General features: G+C 38.4%; 1 protein-coding gene across 4 annotated transcripts in view; it reads right to left on the bottom strand.

Moving 5' to 3' along the window:
- The window catches only part of LOC145778198 (3',5'-cyclic-AMP phosphodiesterase 4C-like), a 77,587-nt gene that overhangs the window by 10,770 nt on the left and 40,206 nt on the right, over positions 1 to 26,611 (bottom strand). For 3 of the 4 annotated variants that reach the window (XM_082589647.1, XM_082589648.1, XM_082589652.1), the window contains 5 exons: positions 16,568 to 16,756; positions 12,469 to 12,508; positions 10,753 to 10,823; positions 9,407 to 9,611; positions 7,618 to 7,711 (listed from right to left, as the gene is read on the bottom strand). In XM_082589647.1, coding sequence (XP_082445773.1) covers positions 7,618 to 7,711; positions 9,407 to 9,611; positions 10,753 to 10,823; positions 12,469 to 12,508; positions 16,568 to 16,756 — 599 coding nt within the window. Of the gene's footprint in view, positions 1 to 7,617; positions 7,712 to 9,406; positions 9,612 to 10,752; positions 10,824 to 12,468; positions 12,509 to 16,567; positions 16,757 to 20,437; positions 20,533 to 26,611 lie in introns of those variants that run through there. The other variant, XM_082589651.1, reaches the window with a different exon arrangement.

Raw genomic sequence — 26,611 nt, 5'->3', positions numbered from 1 at the left:
ATGAAATGCATTTAAATGGCAAAGTCTAAAACGATTTGCAAATTCTAAGCCACAGTTCACTTGATAACTAAGCTTGCAAGTTACACAGACAGCAACATTTGATAAACTGAAGGAAGGCAAACCATGCACAGTTTGTTTCCCTATCCGGAAGCCGCCGTACAGGCGATTGACGTAAGAGCGTGACTCAGCCAGTCGGAAACAAGCGACTAACTCTTGTCAACCTGCTCGCTTGAAAACGTTGAAGCGGTACAAGATCACCACAGCAGCCTACCTCGCACATACCTTGAATCTGTGAACAATCCCAAGTCATCTTTGTTGAAAAAAATAATCTAATGGAAATGGACAGCTGAAAACTTTACTTTTTGGTAGTTAAAACTGTATCTATTTTGTGAACACTTTTCATGTCTCAATTGAAACATAGTTTTAGATCACTGAGGAGCTGACATAACCTCAATATATCTGGAGGTAACCAAACGAGCAAACTTAACCAGTCCTTGTCACACTAAGCTGTATAAGGCTAAACAGACTGATAATATTAGTGGCTGTTTCAGTCTTTGCCAACGTACCACTTCGTTAATAATCAAAGGAATGAAAAAATAATCGAAAATCTAGATGAAAATGTAAAGTCCCATCACACAAATCATGACTTGAGTAGGCTATTTTAAATACAATAGCATCAAAATGCATTGCTGTGAATGTTTCTAAGAAACATGATAAGAGATCTTCGAAAAAATTATACTTTTCTAAAATTTTGTTAGTGCTTTAGAATCTATTGTGCTGGCACACACATTCTTGATGCACGAAGTTAAGATATTGAAGCAGGATGTCACGCTAGCACATAGCTGCCTCTTCCCAGCTAGAAAAACAGCCCCATGATACGTGTACAATACACTGATTAAACTTTTGCAGATATCTGTTTACTTTCAGCATTCTCTTCTCAAAGAGTAGCTAAAATGGTGACTGACTGTAGCTTCATGAAATCAAAATGCCATTTTTAACACCCATTTCTATTCGTGAATGGACAGAGATGCCCAAAATGTTAAGAAGCCATTTGAATCCAAAGGACGCGCGTACACGAAGAGTTGCATGGGAACATTATTTCGTTTTAACCACAACGCAATTGGCAGCCTTATCGCTGGTCTGCTTTCGGGAAAAACTTTGAGATGCCATGCAGATGTTAAAATCTAGACGTTATCGGAACGAAAAAAGTATGACGTAAAAGAAGACTGACACTAAAAAGCTTATCTTCCAAGTTTCAACATCGAAACTGTCGTGTAGAGGAAGAACTACAGCGTGGAGAACACACAAAAAAACAGTAACTAAACTAATGGATCAGTTGTAATTTAGGTAATTCTGCATGTACACAAATAATAATCCCTTCGCAAGTCGTTAGTCATTATTTGAATTGATTCCGCAACTTGTAAACAAAAAGCAACAGAGTGTGGCTTCAAGTATCGGTCAGAAAGTATCAGCCAATTGCACATTAATATCCGTTTCTGAAATTGCTTACGTCACTAAACCACCACAATGACGTACACAGCATCCCGCAGAAACTGACAAATCGACTGGCTCCTCTCAAACCGAAGCTTCGTGGAACAAAACGTGTTGGAAATTCCTATCGGGTACAGCTCGCCATTTCACGACATGTGAATGTCTGATTATGTTGAATCTACATTTCATGCGACAATTTTCACAGCAAATGACAAAAGGAAGCACCCAGTTTGTACAAATTCACAACTTTAAATCAGATTATGCACCGACCAACGTAAAATCATACAAAAAAAATTTCAATTTCTAAAAAATTCTAATAAGCCTTCACTAGTTTCAGTTTTCTAATTTTCTAAACAAAAAATCTCTCCAACTGAAATCATATAATCTTGTTTTCTTATTGAATGAAATTAATGTTTTATGTTTGAGCGCAAAATATCACCAAGCAGAAGTCACGTCCGCTCGAGATTACCGAAAGCCTTCAACGACTTCCTTGTTATTCGTATTGGAACTTCAACACACCAAAAGTACCGTTGTAGGTTGATCTGGTTCATCAAGATACTAAGCGTGTTTCTAATACACTGCGTACAGATACAACGGGAATTGAATAATCTGAGCGCAATCATGCGACAAGAGATTTTTTTTAACATAGCATCGGTTATTAATTTCTGTATCTAACGACGTTGAAACGATGTAACAAAACCAACTTTTGCTGACTGGGGATATGTGATTAAGAGAGTTTGTGCTTTCTTTAACGTCTGATTGTATTTTGGATTATGTGACAAACCTTGGGGTTCAAATAGACATTAGAATCTAATCATTTGTCATTCAGAGATAGTCAACCAACAACAATAATTCGTTTCACATCAGCAATGTGAAAAAATACTTTTCGTTTATTGGATTTCAATTTTTCACACGACACTTTCAACCATTTTGACCGCTAGGCGAATTGGTCTACTGCGTCACGTGAAATCTAATCAATTGTTGAACGATATGATCCAAGTCAATACCTTTCAATAGAAAATCTTTTTATGCCACCTGCGTTTATCTGGCCCCTAATGCTCTGGATCCTTGGTACAAATGCTCCAAAGAACATCAACTACCAAATCAAAATAAACAAAAACCATTGGAAACATTATGCAATCAGAAGGAAAAGTGTTTCTTGTGAATAAGTTTATTGACCTTTTATTTCTAGACAATCAATCAATCAGACAAATGGCCAACGAAGAAATTTATTAATCTCACACGTAAGACGAATCGCGACAGCTCAGCTACTTACAGTGTTTGTTAATTACGCGGCCAAGTGATAGAAAGTGGGCATTTGAAGCCCACACTCCACACTAGCAAAGCATATGATGTAATTTCTATCGAAGTAATCTATGACGCAGATATTTTTACCCTATGTGCAAGGGAATGCAGTAAATGTAATATGTTACATTGCTTGGTCGAAATCCATCAAATGTGGTTTGCTTCATCTATATTGGTCTGCGTAATGTGAATTGCAATACTCGGCAAACTGCGAGTTTTCTTTCGATTGAATGACCGCAGCTGATCTGTTGGATCCTGATGGGTTTCTTTAAATAAAACTTGCGCAGCTTTCCACTTCCAAACCTGCAAGCTACAACTGCAACACTTCCAAGCTGCGACCAAGTTGGGTAATTCCCCTTTCACGATTTCGTACCGAACCACAGTTTACGTTTCTTTTGAATCTCAAAACTTCTGAAAACAGTTAGTCAGAAAAAAATTTGCAACTCTTGGTAAAAAAAGAAAAATTTCCTTTGTATTAAACTTAAGCGTGCGCAAAACCAATGAAAAAAAAACAGTCATAGACTCATTGTGTGGAGTTGTTCTTCTGGCGATTTACAAGCCGGCTAAACTCTATTAATAGGCTATTACTTCAAAATTCCTGAGCTTTGGAAATCTTGGAAAAATTCCAATATTCAAAAACAACGAGGGTTTTATTTTTAAACAAGATTAAAACAATGATGGGTTGTTAAAAAAAATGTTGTTTGCCACTGGCAGTTCGCTTGATCGATCCCTCAACAATAAACTGCACGTTTTTTTGTAAAGGAAATATGAATGACAATAAAGAAAGGTATCTAAACTATCTATTGAATAGGATCTCACCAAAATTTTATAAAAACCTACAACTTGGTTTTTATAGCTTTTGAGTAATTTAAATTTAATCAAAGTGATTTCTTCAATAAGAACACGCGAAATAAACACAATGAAAACGCTTTTGAAGAAAAAAAGTGGCTAACCAACGGATGCCCTGACATATGGCGACAACACGAGAGAAGAAAGAAAAAAAAATGTTCTAACCTTCAACAAATGCCATAATTGCAACTTGTATTAAAATTATTCTTCATCATGCGAATAAATCTTAATTTGGAGCACTAAACGTTGTATATGATTGATTCAGTTTACATTATTTGCCTTGTGCCTGTAATGCTCATGATGCGGTCGTAGCAGAATCTCAAATTGAATTTCGTAACAGACGTGTGATGCGAAAACGAGGAAAGTCGGCCCCTGACTAACGAAACTCCAACATTGCGTTTCATAAATGTTTTAATTGGTGATTAATAGGAATTTTTATGAAAGAAAGAGATTTAATTTGCAAGTGTACGCCACACAAAATAGGTCATAATGATGTCAACAATTTGTAAAGAAGCAAATAGGTTTACGTTTAAAACTGTGATGAAACCACTTTTTGCCTGTTGCACGATCAAGTAAAAATAACAGACAACGTATCAATGATCAATAGGAAGTCGAGTAAACGGTTTGGAATATGCAAATTATACTGCAAACATCTCAAACAAATAATTTCGGGTTATCACATTTTCTGTTTCTAATTCTGTCGCTCAAAAGTCCAGTTTTTGGGTGTTGATAAAATTTTACAAGTTTTTTTACCAAACTGAAAAGAAGTTGATCTAAGCTCGATATACTTGCGTTAAAAACTTTAAAAGACGACGTCATGGTATTAAGATCTTTAATCGATGTGTAGTATGATTCAGCCAAGAAAGAAACTTTCCTTTGTGTCAAGGATATGCTCAACTACGTGAAAACAAATTTTGTTACAAAAGCAACGTCAACAACTATGAGCGGTCTTTACCAAAACGTTTCCGGAACGTTGATACCACGTATTTTAGTACGATTTTTTACACCAATAGAATGTGCCGGGGTCAGGTAAAACTGATATTCTTGTTTGTACCAAGAGACAGTGTTTTTCAAGCTCGTCTTGAGAAAACAAAAAACTCAAAAACAAAAAGTTACCAGGATTGTGTAATTTAACAAGAGAAGGTGGTAAAAACACTCTGCAAGTGACGTAAAAACGGCGTCATCCATTGTTTTATCGAAGTAATTGTGACGTGAGCATTGATGACCGCACTCGTAATTTTATATTACAAAATACATTAAAAATTAACGAGTCGGTTTCAAGGCATTGTGCGAACTTGTAAACACCGCACGATCACAGCTGCTGATTGGTCACATCTCAACCAGCAAATCAGTCTTCTTTTACATTGATTCAACGTCTACAAACGTTGAATCAATTTAAAAGAAGAATTGATTTGCTGGCCGGATGTGGGAGATAACGTACACAAAACTACATTGGTGAAAGCAAAATTTATTCAAGATATTCCACAGCAGACTCCAATCAAGCTGATGCACAATCGAAAGTTCAGCAAATTTGTTTGGTTCCTCTAAAAATTGAAATCTTTCTCGTGTGTGAGCCACTCAAGTGTTCCATTTTTGACATCTGTTTTCAAATTGGATTTTGTATGAATAACCATCCAGTCGCAATCTCACAAATTACGCATTACTTATGTATTACAGATGGCCTAACGCACCCAGCTCACCTAACACACACTGAATCATTCGCACTGTACACAATGGTGACCCGAGTTTAAAGTCGTGTGAGTACGTTTTGTGCGACCTCGTGTTGTAATCGGAGCTCACAATTTTCACAATGACTTCAGAAATCCGGAAAGGATGAGCATATGACGACGTTGGAAGGCGTGAAATGATAGGAACAAATAGTGGTGATGTTTCAGCAGCGTTCAAATCAGTCCTTTTTTACATTAATTCAACGTCTGCAAACGTTGAATCAATGTAAACAAGGACTGATTTCCTGTCTGGAATTGTCACGTTCAGGGTGTTCCTGATATCCTGCCCGCTTGAAAAACGTGCCATGTTTTGCTCGGTTAGGATACGCAAATTCAAACCAGCACAACAAAGCTTGACACACATTAATCCGCAGTTGCCAGTTGTTCTATTGGTTAATTTAACCGCTCATAGAAGCTGTGATCAATACCAAAGCACGTTCGGTCTTGGAATAAAGCTGTGTGCAATGTAGGCTATTTCAAATACTGACAGTGGATGAAGTTATGTAACACTCCGGTCTTTAAAAGACCACACTAACAAAAATTCCCAAAATGAAAATAAAAATGTTCGTGTTGTTTTAGAAGAGATTAATATTGATTTTGTGTTTTTATTTCATTCACAAAATTGAGCCGATAAAAATCAGAGCTGTGGAGTCGAGTGAAAAGTATACGACTCCGACTCCTCGGTTCGTAACGAGCCGGCTCGGACTTCAGTGTTGCTATTTTTTTTAATTTTGTCCTTTTCCATTTTTTCAAAACTTAATTTCATTAAATTTGTAATCAAAGTTGAAACGGCGATTTTCACAAAACTGACTAGAACCAACACTACTATTTTTTGTTAAAGGTTTGGGGTGCATCACAGAAAATAAGAAACAATATTTTGAAAACGTGCATTGCAAAAAAAAATTTTATTTAATAGATTGAGCTTCGCTTTTTAGCAGCGTGATCGTTGCTTACTTTACAATGTAGATATTGATGACCTCATTAGCCAAAACAAAACAGGCTAAAACAAGTCGTTAATAAAGTCGAAGTCGTCTGTTTTTAACGACTCCCACTTCGAACACACCAATATCTCACCGACTCCGACTCCACAGCCCCGATAAAAATGTACATAATTTGAATTCTGATTCTTAAAGTAATATCAATGCAGCATAGTACGTAATTTTTATGGGTTAGTTTTATATAGTGAAAATTAAAACTCTGGTAATTAAATTTTTTATGAATGTACAAAAATTAAAACAGAAAAAATCGGGGTAATAATGAAGCTGCCACTTGGTGTCCATGATTAATTTCGTTCGTTTCTCTTGAAAATAGAGTGGAGTAATGAAAATGTGTTGTAGCCATGTTACAGCTGATTTAAGCTGGCTTGAAGGGTAGCCAGGCATTTAATTAAAAGGCTGAACATTTAAAGGTTAACAGGACAGGCAAAAGTCAAAACAATTTAAAGCTGATACAAAAGTTGTCAGACAACAAGAAATCGTTGTAAATTTACGATACTTCTACAGCAAGTTTCCTTTTACGCATGTCACAAAGCACAGTCACAGTCAGTGCATTTATCTCTTTGATCAAACTCAATCAATTCACAAACTCTTAAGCAAAATTGGTTAAAAGCCAACACAGAACTAGAGAAAGCGATAAAGCAACTTAATTAACGTGACATGTCACAATTTGTGCTCAACTCGGTCATAGCTGTTGCAACTTATGCTTCATTGCAACGGGCCATCAAAGCAATTTTGTTTTTGAGTCTCCAAGAAAAAAGAAAAGAGTATGCAGACCAAGTTGGCATATAAGTTGGTAAATATTTTTGAACTATGAACAAATGATCTTTCCTTGACAGCTCGCCAGCGTAGTAGCCTATATTGATCAAACAACACAATTATCGTCCTAATGAGCAATTATTGTGATTGGCAAAAGCAGTAATCACAACGTATGGACGCAACCACCTAGCTAGCAAAATCAATGTTTTCTTAACATTGATTTAACGTCTGAAGACGTTAATTAATGTAAAAACACGATTTTGCTAGCTCGGTGCCTGTTTTCATCTGCGATGTGGTATGGCGTGCATCTTAAACAACTGCTCGCACCAACCAACAGCGAAGCCTAGTGGTGGGCAATTAAGAAAAGCAAAACCACTTTCAGCGCCCGAGAGGTATTTAATGGGGGCACAAAATCAAGCACTGAAACAATGCATTGTTGTCGTTCGTTTGACACTTGCTGACAAAGCAAACTCACACAAAATAAAACTTACCTAAAAACGTAGTTGAGATATATTCCGAAACCTGGTTGCCCGATTTGCTCATACCAGACAATTGGTTGAGTTCTTTGTTCAGCATCCTTTTGAACTGCAATTTAAACAATAGAGATTGAAGCGATAGACAATTAAACAAACACGGAAACCTTTACTCAAAGAATGCAAATTGTTACAACAAAGACGTTTAGACGTCGACGTTGAGTGATAAGAAAGTCCTCATCAGAACATGCTCTGTGTGATAATAAAGGAACCACACAGTGATAAAAAAAGTCCTCATCAGAACAGGCTCACAGGCTCTGTGTGATGATAAAGGAACCACACAGTGGGCGTAACCGTACCTTTTCTCGCTATAATTAAGTCTATTTACCACCTGCTTGATATTTAGTACAGTTTTATCGAGTCGCAGTCACGTTTAACAGACATCGAAACAACCAAAGTAGTTTAGAAGGGAAATGTTTATTCTAGGACTAAAAACGTGTTTTTCTGAAGTTTAATCCTGAAAGTTTCGCTTTTGCCTATTGTGGAGGTTTCAAACCGTTGACGCAGGTTATGCCGGTTCGAAGTTTCCTGTTGTAGTTGAGTTGTTGTCTGTGAACCATTCCATCCACTAGGTGCCGCACGGTCGCTACATGGCGATTTCTCAGCCGTCTTCAAAGTGCGTTGGTCAACTGTTCACGTTGAGTTCAATTGTTCCTGCTTTGCTTCGTCTGACAACTCAACTTTGACGAAGTCACAGAAACGTCATTTGTCATCACGACAATGTCGACCGATTCATTTGGTTATGTTCAGAGACAGATATCAATTGAGTGTGGCATAATGGATAACGGAGCAAGTTTAAAAAAAATTAACACAAACAAACAACAAATTGTTTTTCCCACCAACACTACTTGATACATGAAAGAGCGCCTTACACGGAGACAATCCGCTTTTTGTTAGTGAGTTGTATGGAAATGTAGCTGTTAAAACCCAGTAGAGCTCAAAGAAAAAGTCAAGTTTTCGTAATTTGTGCAACATCGGGCTACAGAGGGCAATTGGAGTTTTATTTTTGTTTTTCTTCACTAATATCACTGGTGTACTGTATCACTTCTGTTTGGACTTTGGAAACTGATTCAATGTAATTTTGGGGTGCTGAATTCGAATCTGATCTCAGATTTTTACTATCACATCAGATTTTAGAGATGTGATAACAAAAACACTTTACTTTTGCCAAAAGTGGAAGATTTGACGCTGCGTTTACCACCAACTAATGCAGTACCATAGTGAAAGATTAGTGTTAGACAGGTTAACATAGCTTAAATAAGGTTACTGGACAAGCATTGCGATAAACCTGCTTAAATCTTTGTTATTTCATGCTAAACGTTGACAGGGGGGAGGGTCAATTATACTTTTAGTTTCACTTTTAGCTTGATATTACTTCTTTGTTAATAATGTTGCTTCCAAAACAAATTAGTATTAAATTTGTTGTTTGTAAATGTATTTCAGCCATTTATGCACCCCATGGGCTGGGCACAATGTGTATGTGTAATAAACGCAACGTCAAACCTTCCACTTTTGGCAATTTAAGTAACAATTTGCAGTTATCACATCTCACAAACCTGACGTGATAAGATAAATCTGAGGTCAGATTCAGCACCCCAAAATTACTTAAAATCAGTCTTCAAAGTTCATAGAGCAAAAATCGTGTAAACCAGTGATTCAATCTACACTCTCTGAGTCATGTAGGCCTACTTGTTCAAATATATTGTTGCATATACGCAACATAGGGCACGTTATGGGCCATTGATACCTTGTTGGAAGCCATCTCGCTGACAGAACGATGAGTCTGCACAGCATCCAATTGGTCAAGACACCAGTCAAGTTCTTCCAGTGTGTTGTTTGCTCGTAAGATGTATTCTTCCGATCCAGGAGCAGGATTGTTGTTTTGCAAGGCGTGTGGGCTGGAATTCATTGTGGGGCTCGGAGGGGGCTTTCCCGGTATTCCAGGTGATTTTCTGCAAAAGAAGGAAATGTAAAAACTGAGACAAAAATTGAATTGTCATCAACTAAACCGAATTCAGGAGAAATTAAATTGACCATGGAAAAGGCTCGTTACAGACTACAAAAGCTTGTGGTCTTCAACAGTGGAAAGATGATGCCAACAGAACTAAGAGGTTTGTGGTCGCTCTACTTTCATTTATCTCTTGGATTCCAGTTGGGCTTAATCCGGAACTTTGATTTTGGTGGCCGGAACACATTGTGAATGTAATTAGATAGTACAGGCCGACAGTGTTGCGATTATGATGTCATGTTTAAACCAAAAACGGCTATACATAAAATGTATCGTTTTTTTGACTAAAAGTACTGTGAAAGTAAAATTTTCACAATGCTTTCACTAGGAAATTATAATTTCTTGCTGCCACTTTTATTTCGCATCTAGATTTCCTGATGAAGGCTGCATGAAAGTAGAAAACGTTAGGGTTAATTTTCACGTAATTGCTTTTATTGTTTTTGGAATAAGAATATCGTTCCAGTAAACTCTGTGCGGGATCTGGAAAAACCAAGTCAGCAATATTGACCAGTGCTCTGAGCTTTACACAAGCACTCTAATAAATTCACGAATATGACTACGGTTACTCTATAAACTTGTTTTTTTTATGCCTTTGTTATGTTTATGCAATGTAATAAACATGCAACGTTTTTCAGTAACATGCATTTTTCTCACAACCTGGAAATCTGCTACTTCATATTTTTGTTACATTCCAAAAACACAGCCAAAAGATTACATTTCCAGATGGCGTGTAAAGAGCACATCATTCAAGTGTCACTTTTGACTGTACTTCCTTTCAAAACTTGTGAAACGCTATGTCAAAACTGCCTATCTTAGACAGCTGCAAACAACAGCAACGTGTCATCGGTACAGCAATTCGTGCTTACACTGCTTGCAAACCACTATCTCAACTTAAATCAATGTGAAAAAAATATGCTGGCTGGGATAATTTGTCACATCGTGCATAAAACGCTATGAATGTACGTAAATGACTTCACAGCGATTTTTAAAGCAAAGATCTCCCTGCATCTGCAACTTTCAGCGATCGACACAGGTCAAAGATATACACAAGACAATTCCAACATAAAGACTATGCAACATGTCACCTGTTGTTAGAAGATGAAAGGCTAGTGAGCACAAGAAAATCATTCCTGACTCTACGCAAGCTTGCAAGAACCTGAAAATATAAATTAGTTCAATAATTGCGCCACCCAGGGAATAGGATGGGATGGGATGGAAGATGGAATGGAGAACAGATTTTGGGATAGCAGATGAAAAATGTCAAGGACGGAAAGGAATGGAAGATCTTGCTGATGGGATGGAAGACAATCTTCCGTCATTCCATCATTAACTTTCTAACGCTTTATCAAGACATGCAAAATCTCAAGTTGCTTGCTGAAATAATTCGAACGGTACGTTCAAACAATAATTCAAACGGTACGTAATCCTTAGGAAAATACTGCGTTTAAGTTTTTAGCTTAAATTTAGCCTATGGTTTTTAGGTTTATTTGTGGCATATTCAAAGCGGATATCACAAAATGTGAAGATGGAAGAGATTTCTGAGATGGAATGGATGGAATGGAAGAATTCCTTCCATTCTATTCCATTCCATACCCTGGCGCCACCACAAAACCAATCAAGGAAAATAATATATCGAAAGGCTTTGATGAGAATCTATCGAAGTTGAAAGCCTCAAATATTGCAACAGTTTGCGCGAAAATTAGTTTCATAGCATATCTCTAGTTCTAGTCTGCGGTATTGCACAAACACTTTTAGCTCATTTCTGGTTTGATAACCAGTTTACTTTATTGAAAGGTCAAACGTTTCACATCCGAAGTAAATTGGATTAGTCTGCCAGACTTGAAGAACACCAAGTCGGGATTAACTGGCGAATGGCGTTATTAAGCGTTTTAGCCCCCAGAGACTGGACTCCAGCCAGCAAATCACTTCATGTTTGCATTCGATTCAACGTCCACGAACAGTGGATAAATGCAAAAAAGGACTGATTTGCTTCCTGGGTCAGTGTTCAACTCAACTCGTTTAGCAGTGGCCGTCAATTGTAGAACGACGTCACTATTTGCGTCAGTACAAGCCACCAACCGTTACGCAAAACTCTAGCAAACGTCAATCTAATGTTGTTGATTGTTAAATAAAACAATAAGCACTAAGCGGTCTTTCAAATGATCAGTGTACTTTATATATGCATAATTTAATACAAGCTCTGTAATTACGTTCAACTGCGTGCGAAAGGCAAGAAAGCCACCACTTTAGCTTTGCTAAAAACAAATAAAGAAAACGAAATAGAATAACATGTATTTAGCCGTTAAGACGCCAAAAACTTGAACCTTAAACGAAATTTTCAATCAGCATTGGAAATTGTCCCTAGTTTGTCATATCAATTGTCACAATCTAAGACATTAATTACAGTAGCAAATCAATTAGAAGTGCATTCTTTCTACAAAGATTTTCATACTTCAATACTATTTCGAAAGAAATTCAAATCTAGAAATCACTAGCTTGACCAGGCAAAGGTTTATCAGTCATGCTTCGTTTAATTATTAAATGTATCCATGCAAAGGCAATGACAATTATATTGTCTTGGCTGAAAGGTCGTCCATTATATGATCTTGCGTTCAGACTAGGGTTGTACGAACTAAATATTTCGACACACCTTCATAACTAAATTTGCTTTGAAGATGAGTGTCAAACTTTTCTGATTATAAAGCCCGACGCCCAACACAGTTCTAATCCATCAGCAGAGTTTTCATAACAATTTTAGAAGAAAATTCTTTTTTTTTAAATCGGCCTATAGCCTACTTTACCTGAGCAAACGGTGTCACAATCAAGTCTTCCACTCCGTGCCTAAAAAATAAGTTTGCGCCATAAACACACAGTTGCTCGTTGCACTTCAAAATGACATCACTTCCGCAAAGGCTAAACGTGTCACACCGAAGATAATGTTGATTGTGTTGAGGCTGTGTTAAGTTTCAGTCTTATAAATCTGGAGTAAAAATGAGTTGATGACAAAAAAGTAACTACTTTGTTTTTGATTTTTTTCTTCAAAAACCGAAAGCAAATTTTCTGACAACTTTACGAAACTAAAAGTGAAGCAAAAAATTAGTAGTTTGCCTCTCTGTGCTCTGTAGCTATAACATGTAGCACAAATGCACACTGCAACCAATAAAATATTCAAATTCTTTTTTGCAAAAATATTTTCGTTGCAGTTAGGAAAATAGATGCAGTTTGTCTAAAACCTTTTGCATGTTGAGACGGACAAACAAAACAAGCCAAATTGCGCTTTGTGCGTTTACCATGATGTGATATCAGGCAGATAAGGTCTGAGATGGCGTACAAGCAATCATGCACCTAACGCACCGACTGCTTGTAGCGGCTTACGTAAAAATCTGAATAGGGGTTCAAACATTTGTGTTGCTGCATCAAGGTACTTTACGCTGGGTCTACGTCAGACCTTTTAGAAATACCATGCTGCACATGATAGAACCCCCTACGGGAGGCACAGAAAGAATCCTTACACTGCGCCTTTCCACGCATGAAGGTCCTGCAAACCTCGTGTGTGTGTATGCGCCAACACTGCAGGCCACACCTGAAGCCAAGGATCAGTTCTATGAGCAATTAGACAAAGCTGTTCAGGAAATCTCAGCATCAGAGCACATCTTCGTCTTGAGGGACTTCAACGCCAGGGTGGGGGCAGACAATGAGTCTTGGCAAAATGTGCTGGGTCACCATGGGATTGGCAAAATGAACGACAACGGGCAAAGGCTCCTCGAGCTTTGCTGCTACCACAACCTTTGTGTAACAAACACTTTCTTCCAAAACAAGGCTATGCATAAAGCATCCTGGCGACACCCCAGATCGCAAAGATGGCACCAGTTGGATCTAGTCATCACACATTCACACGACGTACCTCTTTAAACAGTGTCTGCAACACAAGATCATACCACAGTGCAGACTGCGACACTGACCACTCTCTTGTTGCCTCAAGGATATCAATAAGGCCCAAGAGGCTGCATCACATCAAGAAGAAAGGCCAGCCAAAAATCGATGTCAGCAAAACCCCCTTCCAAACAAAAACCAGAAGTTTTTTGAACGTCTTGAAGAAAGCCTGAACATTGCCCAGACTCAGGACGCAGAACACATGTGGGAGTCACTGAGTAAGACCATCCACCGTGCAGCCGTCCAGACCTATGGAGAGAAGAAGCGAAAGAACACAGACTGGTTTGAAGCACACATCTCTATGTTGGAACCTATTATCGACCTGAAACGTAAAGCACTGCTCAGCTACAAACAAAACCCGAGCAGTCAGAACCTACAAGCCCTAAAAGCCGCCCGACACAGAGCTCAGCAAACCTCACGCCGCTGTGCTAACAACCACTGGCTTCTGCTGTCAGAACGTATCCAGTCTGCATCAGACAGTGGCAACATAAAAAAAATGTATGAGGGCATCAAGCAAGCAACAGGAAAACCAATCAAAAAGTGTGCCCCCCTTAAAGCATCGACTGGCGAGATCCTTACAGACAAGAACAAGCAGATGGCACGCTGGGTGGAACATTACCTGGGACTATATTCAACAGAAAGCTCAGTCTCTCAAGAACTGCTAGACAACATTGAAGATTTACCTGTTATAGCAGAGCTTGATGCAGAACCTACTTTATAAGAACTGAGTAAAGCCATTGACTCTATGCAAAGTGGGAAAGCACCGGGAGAGGATAACATTCCAGCCGAGGTCATAAAGTGTGGGAAACCTGTCCTGCTAAAACCACTGCACGAGCTACTGCGTCTTTGTTGGAAAGAGGGCCAAGTACCGCAGTCCATGCGCAACTCCAGGATCATTACTCTGTACAAGAACAAGGGGGATCGCACTGATTGTAACAGCTACAGAGGCATCTCTCTGCTTAGCATTGTGGGAAAAGTCTTTGCCAAGGTGGTCCTTAGGCGCCTTCAGGTATTGGCCGACAGGGTCTACCCTGAATCTCAGTGCGGGTTCCGCGCCCAGAGGTCCACAACAGACATGATTTTCTCCGTACGACAGCTTCAAGAGAAATGCCGTGAGCAGCAGAGGCCGTTATACATCGCCTTTATTGAGCTGACGAAGGCTTTTGACCTTGTCAGCAGGAGAGGCCTGTTTCAGCTACTGCAGAAGATTGGCTGTCCTCCACAGCTGCTTAGCATCATCATCTCCTTCCACAAGGACATGCAGGGTGTGGTCAGTTACGACGGGGAGACCTCTGAACCCTTCGCAATTCGGTCTGGTGTGAAACGAGGATGTGTCCTTGCGCCGACTTTGTTTGGGATTTTCTTCTCTCTGTTACTGAAGTTTGCATTCGGTCACTCCACACAAGGTGTCCACCTACACACCCGCAGTGATGGGAAACTGTTCAACCTGGCCCGACTGAGAGCCAAGACGAAGGTTCGCACAGTGCTGATCAGAGAACTGCTGTTTGCCGACGACGCAGCACTGTCAGCACACGCCGAGCCCGAGCTGCAGCAGTTGCTCAACCAGTTTGCACACGCCTGTAGGGAATTCGCACTGACCATCAGCATCAAGAAAACAGTAGTCATGGGCCAAGATGTCCCCAAGCCACCTGTCATCACCACAGGACCAGAAGTGCTCGAAGTGACAGACCACTTCACCTACCTTGGTTCAATGGTCACCAGCAACCTGTCCTTAGATAAGGAAATCGACAGACGGATAGCCAGGGCTGCAGGTGTGATGACTCAACTCGGGAGGAGAGTGTGGAACAATAATCTTTTGACACTTAATACAAAACTCAAAGTGTACCGTGCGTGTGTTCTTAGTACTCTGCTGTATGGTAGTGAGTCCTGGACCACTTACGCCAGACAAGAAAACCGCCTTGAAAGCTTTCACCTTCGTTGCTTGAGGCGCATTCTTGGTATTTCCTGGAAGGACAGAATACCCAACACCACTGTTCTGGAACGTTCTTGCTCCCTGAGCATACACCTTCTCCTCTGCCAGCGACGTCTACGCTGGTTGGGGCATGTATCCAGAATGAAGGATGGGCGCATTCCAAAGGACATCCTGTACAGTGAACTTGCCACAGGGAAACGCCCAGTAGGACGACCCGCACTGCGTTACAGAGACGTTTGCAAACGAGACCTGAAGCAGACTGACATAGACCCTGCCAGCTGGGAACTGATCGCAGCAAATCGCAACAGATGGCGCTACGAAGTCAGTGCGGGTCTAGCAAAGGGTCAGTCGAGGCGGAGGAAGCAACTAGAGGAAAGAAGACAAAGAAGAAAAGAGAGACAACAGCCTCAGAATTCCTCTGATTTCATATGTCCAAACTGTGGACAAGACTGCCACGCCAGGATTGGACTTCAGAGCCATATGAGAAGCTGCCGTACCCAGAGTGCTACCATCATCTGAAAAGATGGAAGGATGCCTACTACTACTACGTCAGACCTGCTCAACATACGGTCCGCGGTCAGCAAATGTTTTTCATGTGGCCGCGAGCTGATTGAAATATATTTTCAATTGCATTCTGTAATAACAACTTTTATCTAATTCATTTTACTTAAGTACAATGGTGTATTCTGATGTGGCTAATTTTGTGTCGAGCCTATGATAAACCGTTTCGATTTCAAAACAAAACAAAGACAAAGCGATTTCGCATCGAAGTAAAATAAAAAAATAAAAACTTTCAAGAATGTTTAAAGTACAAGTTTTATTTTGCAAGATCTCGGGGAACGAAAACGTTACAACAGAAACTTTTTTACTATTTTCTATACAAAACTACGCTTCAAGATATCTTGTTTTTTTGTTGCATTGCAGACAACCCGCTGACAACTATGCTACCATAACAATGAGCTTTCCCAAGTTTGGTATAGCGGCTACAACACTTTTGCCAAACTTTAACAACACAAAATCCTCAGACAACTCACTGGTCACTAACGATGGATGACGTTCTTGTGCCTATCTTGGGAGAGGATTGATCGTACTCGTTGTCGGAACGGTAAAGAAAGGACTCTCTCCTCTGGTTGTGCTGCACCGTGGAGGGATGCAGGATCATGCTCGGTGACTGAGAATCCCTTGGACTTCGCATTGGCGACATCCCATTCTCAACGTCAAAACTGAAACAAAAAAGACAACAATTTATGAAGGCATCTTTGTAGCCAACTAAGGATTGTGTTAACAACTTGCACCAACATTTTACAACTTTCTCTTAATAAGTTGATATGTTTTTGAAAATTTATGTAGCAAACTTGACATCGATTTAAAAAGCAGTGAACGTCGTGGCAACCTTGGTGGGCTGATGTTGGGAAGTGACGCTCGAGGTTGTCGGCTGACTTTGGGCCTGTTCAGAAGCCCACGGCTAGCCCCGCTTGATGAGCGACTGTGTCCTGGAGAACTGTTGCGTAGGGCAAGCGGCCTAAGAATGTCTCTGCACTCGTCATCCTTAAGATTTGAAACTACAATGTCTTCATCGTGTCCGCTACAGCCCAAACTGGGAGTGTAATCGTTTCTTTCCGAAACGAAATTATCTGACATCTTTCTAACAATGGATACAAAAATACTTTATTTGCTTCCACAACCGACACAAAAATATTGTGTCGAAATCAACTGATAAAAGCTTTTCGGTCGGGGAAACCTCGTCATTCCCCAACAGTTTTATACATAGGGGTGGGTCACTGAATTTCAGGATTGCGCTTGAAATTTGAAGTTTTTTATTATTGTATTGCTTTTTAGTCACAGCTTTCTTCCAGGCGTTATCGTCTATTTTTCTTCATTAGCGCAACATACTTAATCGATTTTTGGGTTAACCGAGCTTGAGGAATACATACTTTCATTATGAAAGAGCAATTATAGTCAAGAAATTGTCTATAAGGGAACAAAACAGTACAAAAATGAACAGTCGGTATAAAAATTACTAATTTTTTGCCTGCTTTTATGGTGTAGTTTTGTTGTTTATACTGTAAGTGCTGTAGGACATGTTGAAACAAAACTAACCAACTTTCGACCCAGGCGAATCACACGTATAAACTTGTTTCCAGTTCTATTTTTAACTGGTAGCTTGTCCAATTTTTAGTAGGCTACAGTTTCCATCATTTGTTGGGGCAGCTCAATTAAATTGCTGGCTCAGATTAACGATGCGGAAGCTATAGTTATTCAAAAATTGCTGTGTTGTACTAGTTCATATGACATTTATGATTGAGGCGCTGCAGCAACATGAATGTGAAATATACACAAGGTTTGTAGAAGGTTACATCGTTGAACAATTTTTTTCTGCCGTAGAGTAAAAGTAAGGGCCACAACAACGAGCGTTTAAACTACCCTTTTGCTACATGCGATGTAATCTTAACCCATGTCTTAACATTAGATACAATCTTAACGTAACTCCTATGAAAAATGTCTTCGGACTGCACAAGAAAAAGCATATATCGCTGGCAAAATTGTAAACAGTGGGTTACAAATACAATAACAACCTTCACCGCATTGCCCATTAAACCAACAAATTTACAAACTTTTTAACCAAAAACGGGATGTTGGTAAAGCTTGCTCAACAACCTTGTATTCTTGATGATTAGTAGAACTGCAGGCCTACGTTTTGTGACTTATCATGGGCTAACTTTCGTTTCTGCTGTGTAAAAGTTGATTACCATGGTTTCACGTGGCCTCATGCAAATTTGTTTCAACTCTCCCCACCCCACTGCCATGAGAAATTTTGTGTACATTTCGTTTAAACATAAATTCTTTGCTCCAGAAATAGTTTCAATGTCATTTCGCAGCTCTCACAAACATTGAAATACAGTGATATTGGATATTAAATCAATACTTAGGAAGCTTGGAGCTAACTGCAAATCTATTACTGTACGCATTATCAAGGTCGAAATTTTCAAGCAGCAAAATCTGGACAGTAATGGTTGTGCAAACCCCTGTTAAAGAACTTCAATTTTCTAAAACGGCACAAGTTAACAGAAATCAAATTTTCATGAATTCTAAGACATCTTTCGTCACTATCAATTAAACAAAAGAATCTGCAAGCAGGACAGAAGTATCTCTAAAACCTACATGAAATAAAATATTCGTAAACTTCGTAGATATGTTACCTAATACAAGTAACAAATGCACGAATTAGCCTACTCAATCAAATGAATAACTACAAATCAGAAACTTCTTAGGATCAGCAAAGTCAATGTTGTCAATCTACACTTAAGGAACAAGTTCCGATTATGTTGCTAAAGGTGATACTCAATGTATCACATTTAGTCAATGTTATTCTGCCATTGTTTTTCAATAAAAGCAACTTTCTCGCGATATGACAAGTGCTTTCAAACGTCCCAATAATCTATTCTGCAACACCTCTATGTTTCCTTCAACTGCAAAAGTTTACAGTGCAAAACTAAAATATACAACCGAATTAGCAACTTTAAACTGGTAAGAACGCCATAAAAGATCACACTGCACAAATCTACCAAATGTGCGTAGAAAACTAATGAACGTTGAAGAAGCTGTTTAGAAAATTCTTGCTGGAACTGCATCCGGCCAGATGGGAACAGCAAATCGCACGAGCGCGCGCGCACACACTATGAGCGACCTTTAATGTGCAATAGGATGAAGATGACTGTTTTTACAAGAGTTTTCACTCCTTTAACAACGTCAGATATATTCGGGTCTAAGATGGCTGTGCTCACAGCTCTAAATATTGTCAATGTACTGGTAAATTAAAACTGAAAAAACAAATTTTGTGTATTGTAACAAGAACAAAGACTCAGTAACCTTTGAAACCTGTGAAGTAACACTGTGGAAGCACGATTTTCTGCACAAAATTGTTATTTTAAAAATATGAGTAAATACACTGATATGTGACTCAGCATGAAATAAAGGCACTTTCCAGGTACAACTTTAAACGAAGTATCGTTGATTTTACGTCGCAATACAAAAATGAAGCAACAAAATTTGGAGACATTTTGTGTGCTGCGCAGTCGATGAGCAAACACTCCAAAACAAAGAATCATGACAGGATTTGTTTTCGATATGCACGTACAAACTTGAGCGCTACTTGGTTGAAAATTGGACGAAGTTTTCAGCGTGGCTTTTAAGGACAGCAATCGACAATAACAATGGGTTAACTGGAGGGTTACAACAAGGGAGAGAGCCTAGTTAGAGTCAGCTAAAGAACTGGCGAAAAAAGGGCAAGTTAGTGCCCACATAACCTACTTGAACACGGCCGATTATCCTGCTAGTGCAATTAAGGTCAATTTCTAGGAGTCTTGGTACCTACCACCATAGCTATGACCAATGTGCTATTTTCCCACTGCTAAATTTATGTAAATACTGTAGTAAAGAAATACTTCAATATTTGCACTTGGACGTATGTGGCGCGTTTGGTTTCTGATTTGATATGCCATTAAAACGAGTTTTGTACAGTATCTACATTTTGGGTCTTTATTTTTTGATTATGCAGACTGGTCGTTCCAACTATTTTACTCCTAAATTTATATATATCGACAAACCAAAATTAAAGAAAAAACAAGGTTTGTCTTTTTACCCGGTCCTTTTGAGGCAGCATAAATACCAAAAAAATTTAGCTTTAACCAACTTAATTGACAATATTGCATGCTTATTTGAGCAACTTTGTTGTTCAACCAACTGGTATTCAAACAGCTAACAACATATTGAAAGAGCCAAAGAACTGTGAAAACTCGCAGCGAAATATCAATAACAGAAACGACGCGAATCGCAATTACAACAGCGATTTTCTATCTAATTGTATAACAAAAATCGTATCAAGACAAAACGTCTGAACTCACTGTACACAACTCCGATATCTGGTGGCTCTGGACATGCTATATTTCTTTTCTAGCAACGACAGTAGAAGAATTGTCCATAATCGTGACCTTACCGACTTTTGATTTCGTTTTCACAAAAAATTCCAAAAATATTTATTTTTCTCCTTGACATCCTCTCATATGACATCACAAAGAAAGTTATGAAACAACAGGTGAAAAGTAAAATAGAAAATTATTAAGGTGAAAGTTCAGATTGAGTCAGCTCCCGACTCAATTCATGCGTAATTCTGTAATAAACGTGTTACCTGCCACCAGCGTACTGAACAAGTAACAAGACACAGTCCATCAACAATGTAAGCAGGCTTTCACTGCAACTTAATTTTTTGTTATTCGTTTGTCCACATCAAATACAAACCGAAAGCAGATATAACCAACAAACCACATAAGAAAAAAACAAAAACGGTTTGAAAAGGACCAACACAAACATCCATCCTTAAATACTTATTTGAGATGGAAAAAATCAAATTGAGCATGCTATCAAATTTACAAACAGTGTGCAATTCTTACACTATTAATAATTTGATCAAATAAGATGCACAAACTGACGAATCTGCGTCAGGATAGACTAGTAGATTCAACCAAATATAAAAAATCCAACAAGCATAACAGTTTTAAAACTAATATACAGTACACTGCGATATAGAAAGTAACATGGTGGAAGCGTTGACATCGCGATCCCTGTTGGCATGCTGCACAATAGTAGCTGCAAATTCTACTAAAACTATTAAAAGGTACTTCCACTGAAACGTGCTATCTAAAATACAAGAAGTGAAGCCAACGTTACAACGAACGGCTTTTATCAAGGTCGGCGTTGACCATAACACCTTTCAACTTTGAAGGGGTTTTTCAAGCAAGCTCTGATTTCGGAAGACTGGATAGAAGAAGATTGTAAAATAATGACCAGCTCTTAATTGCTACTTAAAATATTGAAGCAACCGTTTGTAACAGCAAGTCCTCACATACACAATGAAGAATTGCGAATTTTGTATGCACATAACAAGACTAAGGCCTGACAACATCTCGCAAAATAATAAAGCAACAGAATAAAACTATGTGTTGAGTGAATAAATCGTAGAAACTTCGCAGCGGGCTACATAAGCAATTAAGGATCCATTTCAAATTAAAGGAAATAAAACAAGACGTTTTAATGGCAAAACAGACACTGATGATTTAAGAAGTGTTTCAAAAACTGAATCATTACCACCTTCTAAAACTCAGTAGCATTGTAATAGTCAACTTGCGTATTAGCCCTAAAGAAAACAGTTTTCATTTTGAATAGTTTAGTTTTCGAAAGTAAACGTTTGCTAAACCTTGAGTTTAGTTTCTGCAATTTGGGAATCTTATTTTCATTCAAAATAAGCTATATTTAATGCAAGCAAATAAAGAGAATGGCAGTGCAAGAGTTTGCATTGTAGGTCTACGGGAAACTGAACAGACTCAAGGTGACAGAAAGCTAAATGAAAAACCAACGAAAATTTATCATAATTGGGATGAATTGTATTATTGCCAGCGCCAAAGCAATTCAATGAAAAAATATAGAACTACAATTCTTTTACCAGTTCCTTTTCAGACGACAACGAAAACAGCACTTCTCGAACGGCCTGCTTGAAATGCGAGTTGAAGGTTTACAGATTGCTCGCCTTCAGACTAACTATTCACCAAAGCGCAAGTAAAACACACCTTTGGCTTTGACAACGCTTAATGAGTGACAACGGTTGCCTACAACAAAACAAAATTACTACTTTTGCGTCAGTCTTGTGTAACAAAGTCACCCTTTCCTGCGATTAATGTAATCGCACTCCTACAACTTCCTATGGTGAAAGCTTACCTTTCACAGATCAACATGCCAAAAATGCAATTTAGTTTTCTCACCTAAATATCATATTCGCCAGTACCAGATCTTGTTGAAGAATCAGTTCTAGAAGTATTGAAATGAAGGGTACTAACCTAATCATTCTACACGCAGTTTCATCGCTCACACAAAATGACTCTCATTTAATAGGAATTGTCACTTATGGTTTGGGTAACGACGTAAAAGATGAGGAAGTCATACGTGTGGCATAGTGACTAGAAGCAGATGATGCGTAGATGTTTGTCTTCTGTCTGTAGATAGAGTAGGCTACAACTTTAAACTTTACTTGACGGCAAATTTCTTTTTACTAAGTGACGCAATGCTGCTCTTTAACACATAGGTAATAAGTACAGTATCTGCATTCGGTCATCTTCTTCCACAGAGCTTCTCAAGTTAGAAAGACGTTCCGTGCCGTTAATACGATGTAAAAGAAAAACTTTCTTTAGTTGAGTACAGTATTCTAAATCTGGACACGACCGGTTCTACACCAAAACTTTAGATTACAAGAAGAAAGCGCTTTCTAGTAATTTTTGAAAAAAAAAGTTTATTTTAATTTGTCAATATTGTTATTTTGGTTATTGCAATCCAGTAGGCCAACTAGAGACATGCGTTGGTCTTTTTTTTTGCTTGTGGGTAAAAGTAAACAAATTCTACGATAATGCTTAAACGTCGACTTCTTTATTGAACGTCAACCGGGGTAGAGATAGCAGAAGTAGAAGTTTGTGGTAGAGGAGAATAAAAACAAACTGAACTGAGGGGACTACGAGGGAACAAATAAAAAATAGGCAGATTGGCTTCTGGTGAAAATCTCAATAGAACGCTTTTGCATGAAAGAAATTTTCTGACACATTCATACGCAATTATCACACTATAGGTCTACTTTATTTTGTTTCGACCGTTACCACCGCTCGAAACAAAGATACAACGTTTTCAGTGTTTTTGATCATCCTAATATTTTCCATACATTTTGTATTCACAGTGTAACGGAGTTTAGCTAATAGTGACATAACAGCACGGTAGGCACTCAACCACAAGGTAAGCGGGAGTTTTGTACTGTGGATAGTGAAGTTGCTCAAGCAGACTTTTGTGAGTAGCAATTCAGTAAGGCCTTGTCCCCTCAATTATGCAATAATTTGGATAAAAAACTGAGATTATACGTTTTACAAAATATATGTAATTTAAAAAATACAATGCTGTGTTTTGTTGGATTAAAGCGCTACTAAATGATACTTGATAACATGCCTGCTACATTCCTTTTTGTGGCCGTTTGCGAAAAGAGTTCTCAATGTAGCCTATACTAGGTGGGAAATAAAAAAATAAAATAAAAAATAAAAACATACCAACAAGTTCAACAACTAAATGAAATTTATTTATGAAGCTCTTTGACAATTTGAAAAACCGTGAAAACCTCCACAAGGAGCTTAGACTTGTACAGCAATGTGGGAAACACCGCAGAGCAGATTTTTTACAGATTTCAATTACTTTGTTGTTTCAGGAGATGAGCTTACAAGTTTTAAAAGTATCGGTAGATCTGACTTGTAGATCCGAGACGACTTTCAAACTGGTCTCACATCTCCATTAAGCGAAAGTGCATCTTTAGAGACATAATTAATTCATAGTCACACTAATTTATTCAAAATGAAAACGTCGCATTACCTGCAGGTCCTGAAATAATATCTGCATCTGTTTTTGTGAGTTTCTGAGTATACTAAATACGTTGGGTAAGTATCACTTTCATTGTTCTCCATCTTTGTGGCACTTTTAAGCCTAGATGCTAGTACAACCACAGAACAGGTTGATGGTGCAAAAGATGTCGTTAACTTCAAAACTGAAACTTTGTTCTTCTATTTTACATCAATGTGAAGCAAAAGTTTCTTCCTAAGCAAATGGTTAAGGAAACTGACAGAACTATTCAGAAATAATACTCTTGCATTTCCATAACCGGTCAATCTGCTTGTCTACATAAAGTTATTCTTCGCCGGTCCACATGAACAAAGCCTATCTGACGTTCCTATTTACAATTGAAAACTCTCTGCATAAATTTGAACCGCAACTAGCTCAAATAGATTGAAGTCATCTAGATTTAATTGTCTTGAATAATTCAAACATCATTTGTCTGAATTGCACTCTTTCAAACAGTATTTGCTGCTTAAGCCTTTTGGTTTAAACACCCGCAAACACACAACTGCCACATCTGACAAGTATGAGGTATGGGCAGGATATTACAATAACATGGATGAGACCTATATATTTTAAAAGGAAGAGGATGCACAGCATACTCAGACCTCAGAGGGACATTATAATACATTGTTCACTCGTCAATGGAACAGCATTGTTCACCGAGAGGAAACATGGTCGTCACTGGCTTGACGCAAACAATGGAATCAGCACTTTCCTGAATAGACAGTCACTAAAATAGACCAAACGAGGCGTAATAAATAAAATTCCCATGGATAGTTTAATTTTTTGTGTCTTTAGTTGACACCACCATCAAAAACATTCAGTTTTCTTCCAGCTTCCTGCCATAAAAGACATGAAACTGATAATAAAAAATAACAAAACAATAACTTAGCAGAAGGTGTGTGTAATTTAAGGAAAACGCAGCTCAGGTGAGCCGATGGCCATATCTTCAAAACAAAGCATGAGCTCAGCTGGAGCCAAGCTTGTACAATGTACATACAGTATTCCTTGCCAGTGGGAGCGATCTCCTTTGACCAGTACCCGGCCGGGCCGGAACCGGTGAATCGTGGCACAATGACGTGTCTTGTAGCGATTTTAAGTGAGCCACGAGAAAAATTGTAGTTTGAACATTTGGCTACTTTTGTTTCAGTTTTTGTTGCTTATATTTTTAGTGGAAAACATTTTTAGTTCGCGTTGAAATTGCATGTGTTTATTACATCAAACTCAAAACGCAATTGACTTGCAATGTGCATAGTATTGTGGATGGTTGCAGGCGTTAGTAACATACGCCTATTTGATTGGGGAGAGCTGACAGTTTTAAAAATATGTAAGTGTACTTTGCCAAAAAGTGTTGTGAAGCATTAAGTTACACTCACGTTGACAATGGCTCTAGCACACTGCAATAAGTCTTCGAAGGCAAACTGAACTCTACGACTGCACCAACCAAATCCTGAACAGAACTCTACAACTGCACCAGACAAACTAAAAATAAACAAAAAATCGGATGAAAAGACGAAGTTTTTTTTGGTTGGTTGGGCTAAAGCGCGACCACGAAATTTTATTTCGTAGTGTACAAGAAACACTACAGCGTAAAGTTTTGCTGCAAAGAACTAAAAATATTGTCATGACCAAGTTATTTAATAGAGTACCGGTAAGCTACTTACTTGAATGAAAATATTCGTTTTTGCTTTGGTGTTGGTGTGGCGAAGTTATAAACGAGTTTCAGGGGACCTGGTCGCATTTTCTTACGGAACATTGCTGTGCTTTGGGGCGCTGGAGCTTCCAATAAGCGTCCAGTCTGATTATTCAAGTCACTGACGATTCCCATATAAGGTGGTGTGCGGCTATTGTAACCTACAACTACTGCACTCAAAATGTTAATCGAATAACAATAAGAATCCAAATGCAGTTTCAAATCCTTGGCTGTTTGCTCATTTCTGTTATTCAGGGTGAGGTTTTTGCACAAAAAGATTTTCGGTTCAGATTTTTTCTAAAATACAACTGTTGGCGTAAATGAAAAGACAATTCAAACTATAATTCTGACTTGAGAAACTTAAGACTACTTTAAAAAATATTACAATTTGCCTTGCTACATATTGTCTGTTTTAATCATACAGTACAATAGACTGTACTGCACAGTAGAATATAATCTTTGCTGTACGCCGACGTAACTTTTACCAAGTTGAATGAACTCACTCTTTGCATGATGATAGTAAGTTTTCCAGACAACAAAAATCCGTCTGCAGACGTTGAATTAACGTACAAATGACAAATTTCGTTGTCTGGGTAAGCTTACTCCTGACACGAGCTAATGCACAAAAACTACACTGTAATTTAACTAAAAAAATCACAGCAAAAAGTTAAACAAGGTTCGACTTCTTAAAAAGTAAATCTCTGTCTTTTGTACACTAAATTCTACCTGTGCTTCTGTTTTCAACATGCACGGTATCAATTGCAATACTCGTGTGACTAAATTCAATACGTACGTCATAGCGATACTCGTACGTAGTCGCAAACTGCTACAGATCAGCTCAGCGAATCCGTTTAAGCCCATGTTTGAATTACGTGGTATTGATTCAACGTTCGCAGATGTTGTATCAATG

Source organism: Aplidium turbinatum, chromosome 10, assembly GCF_918807975.1.
Source record: "Aplidium turbinatum chromosome 10, kaAplTurb1.1, whole genome shotgun sequence".
Lineage (NCBI taxonomy): Eukaryota > Metazoa > Chordata > Ascidiacea > Aplousobranchia > Polyclinidae > Aplidium > Aplidium turbinatum.
Note: the sequence above shows the minus strand (reverse complement) of the source record. Positions and strands in the feature narration are given on the sequence as shown.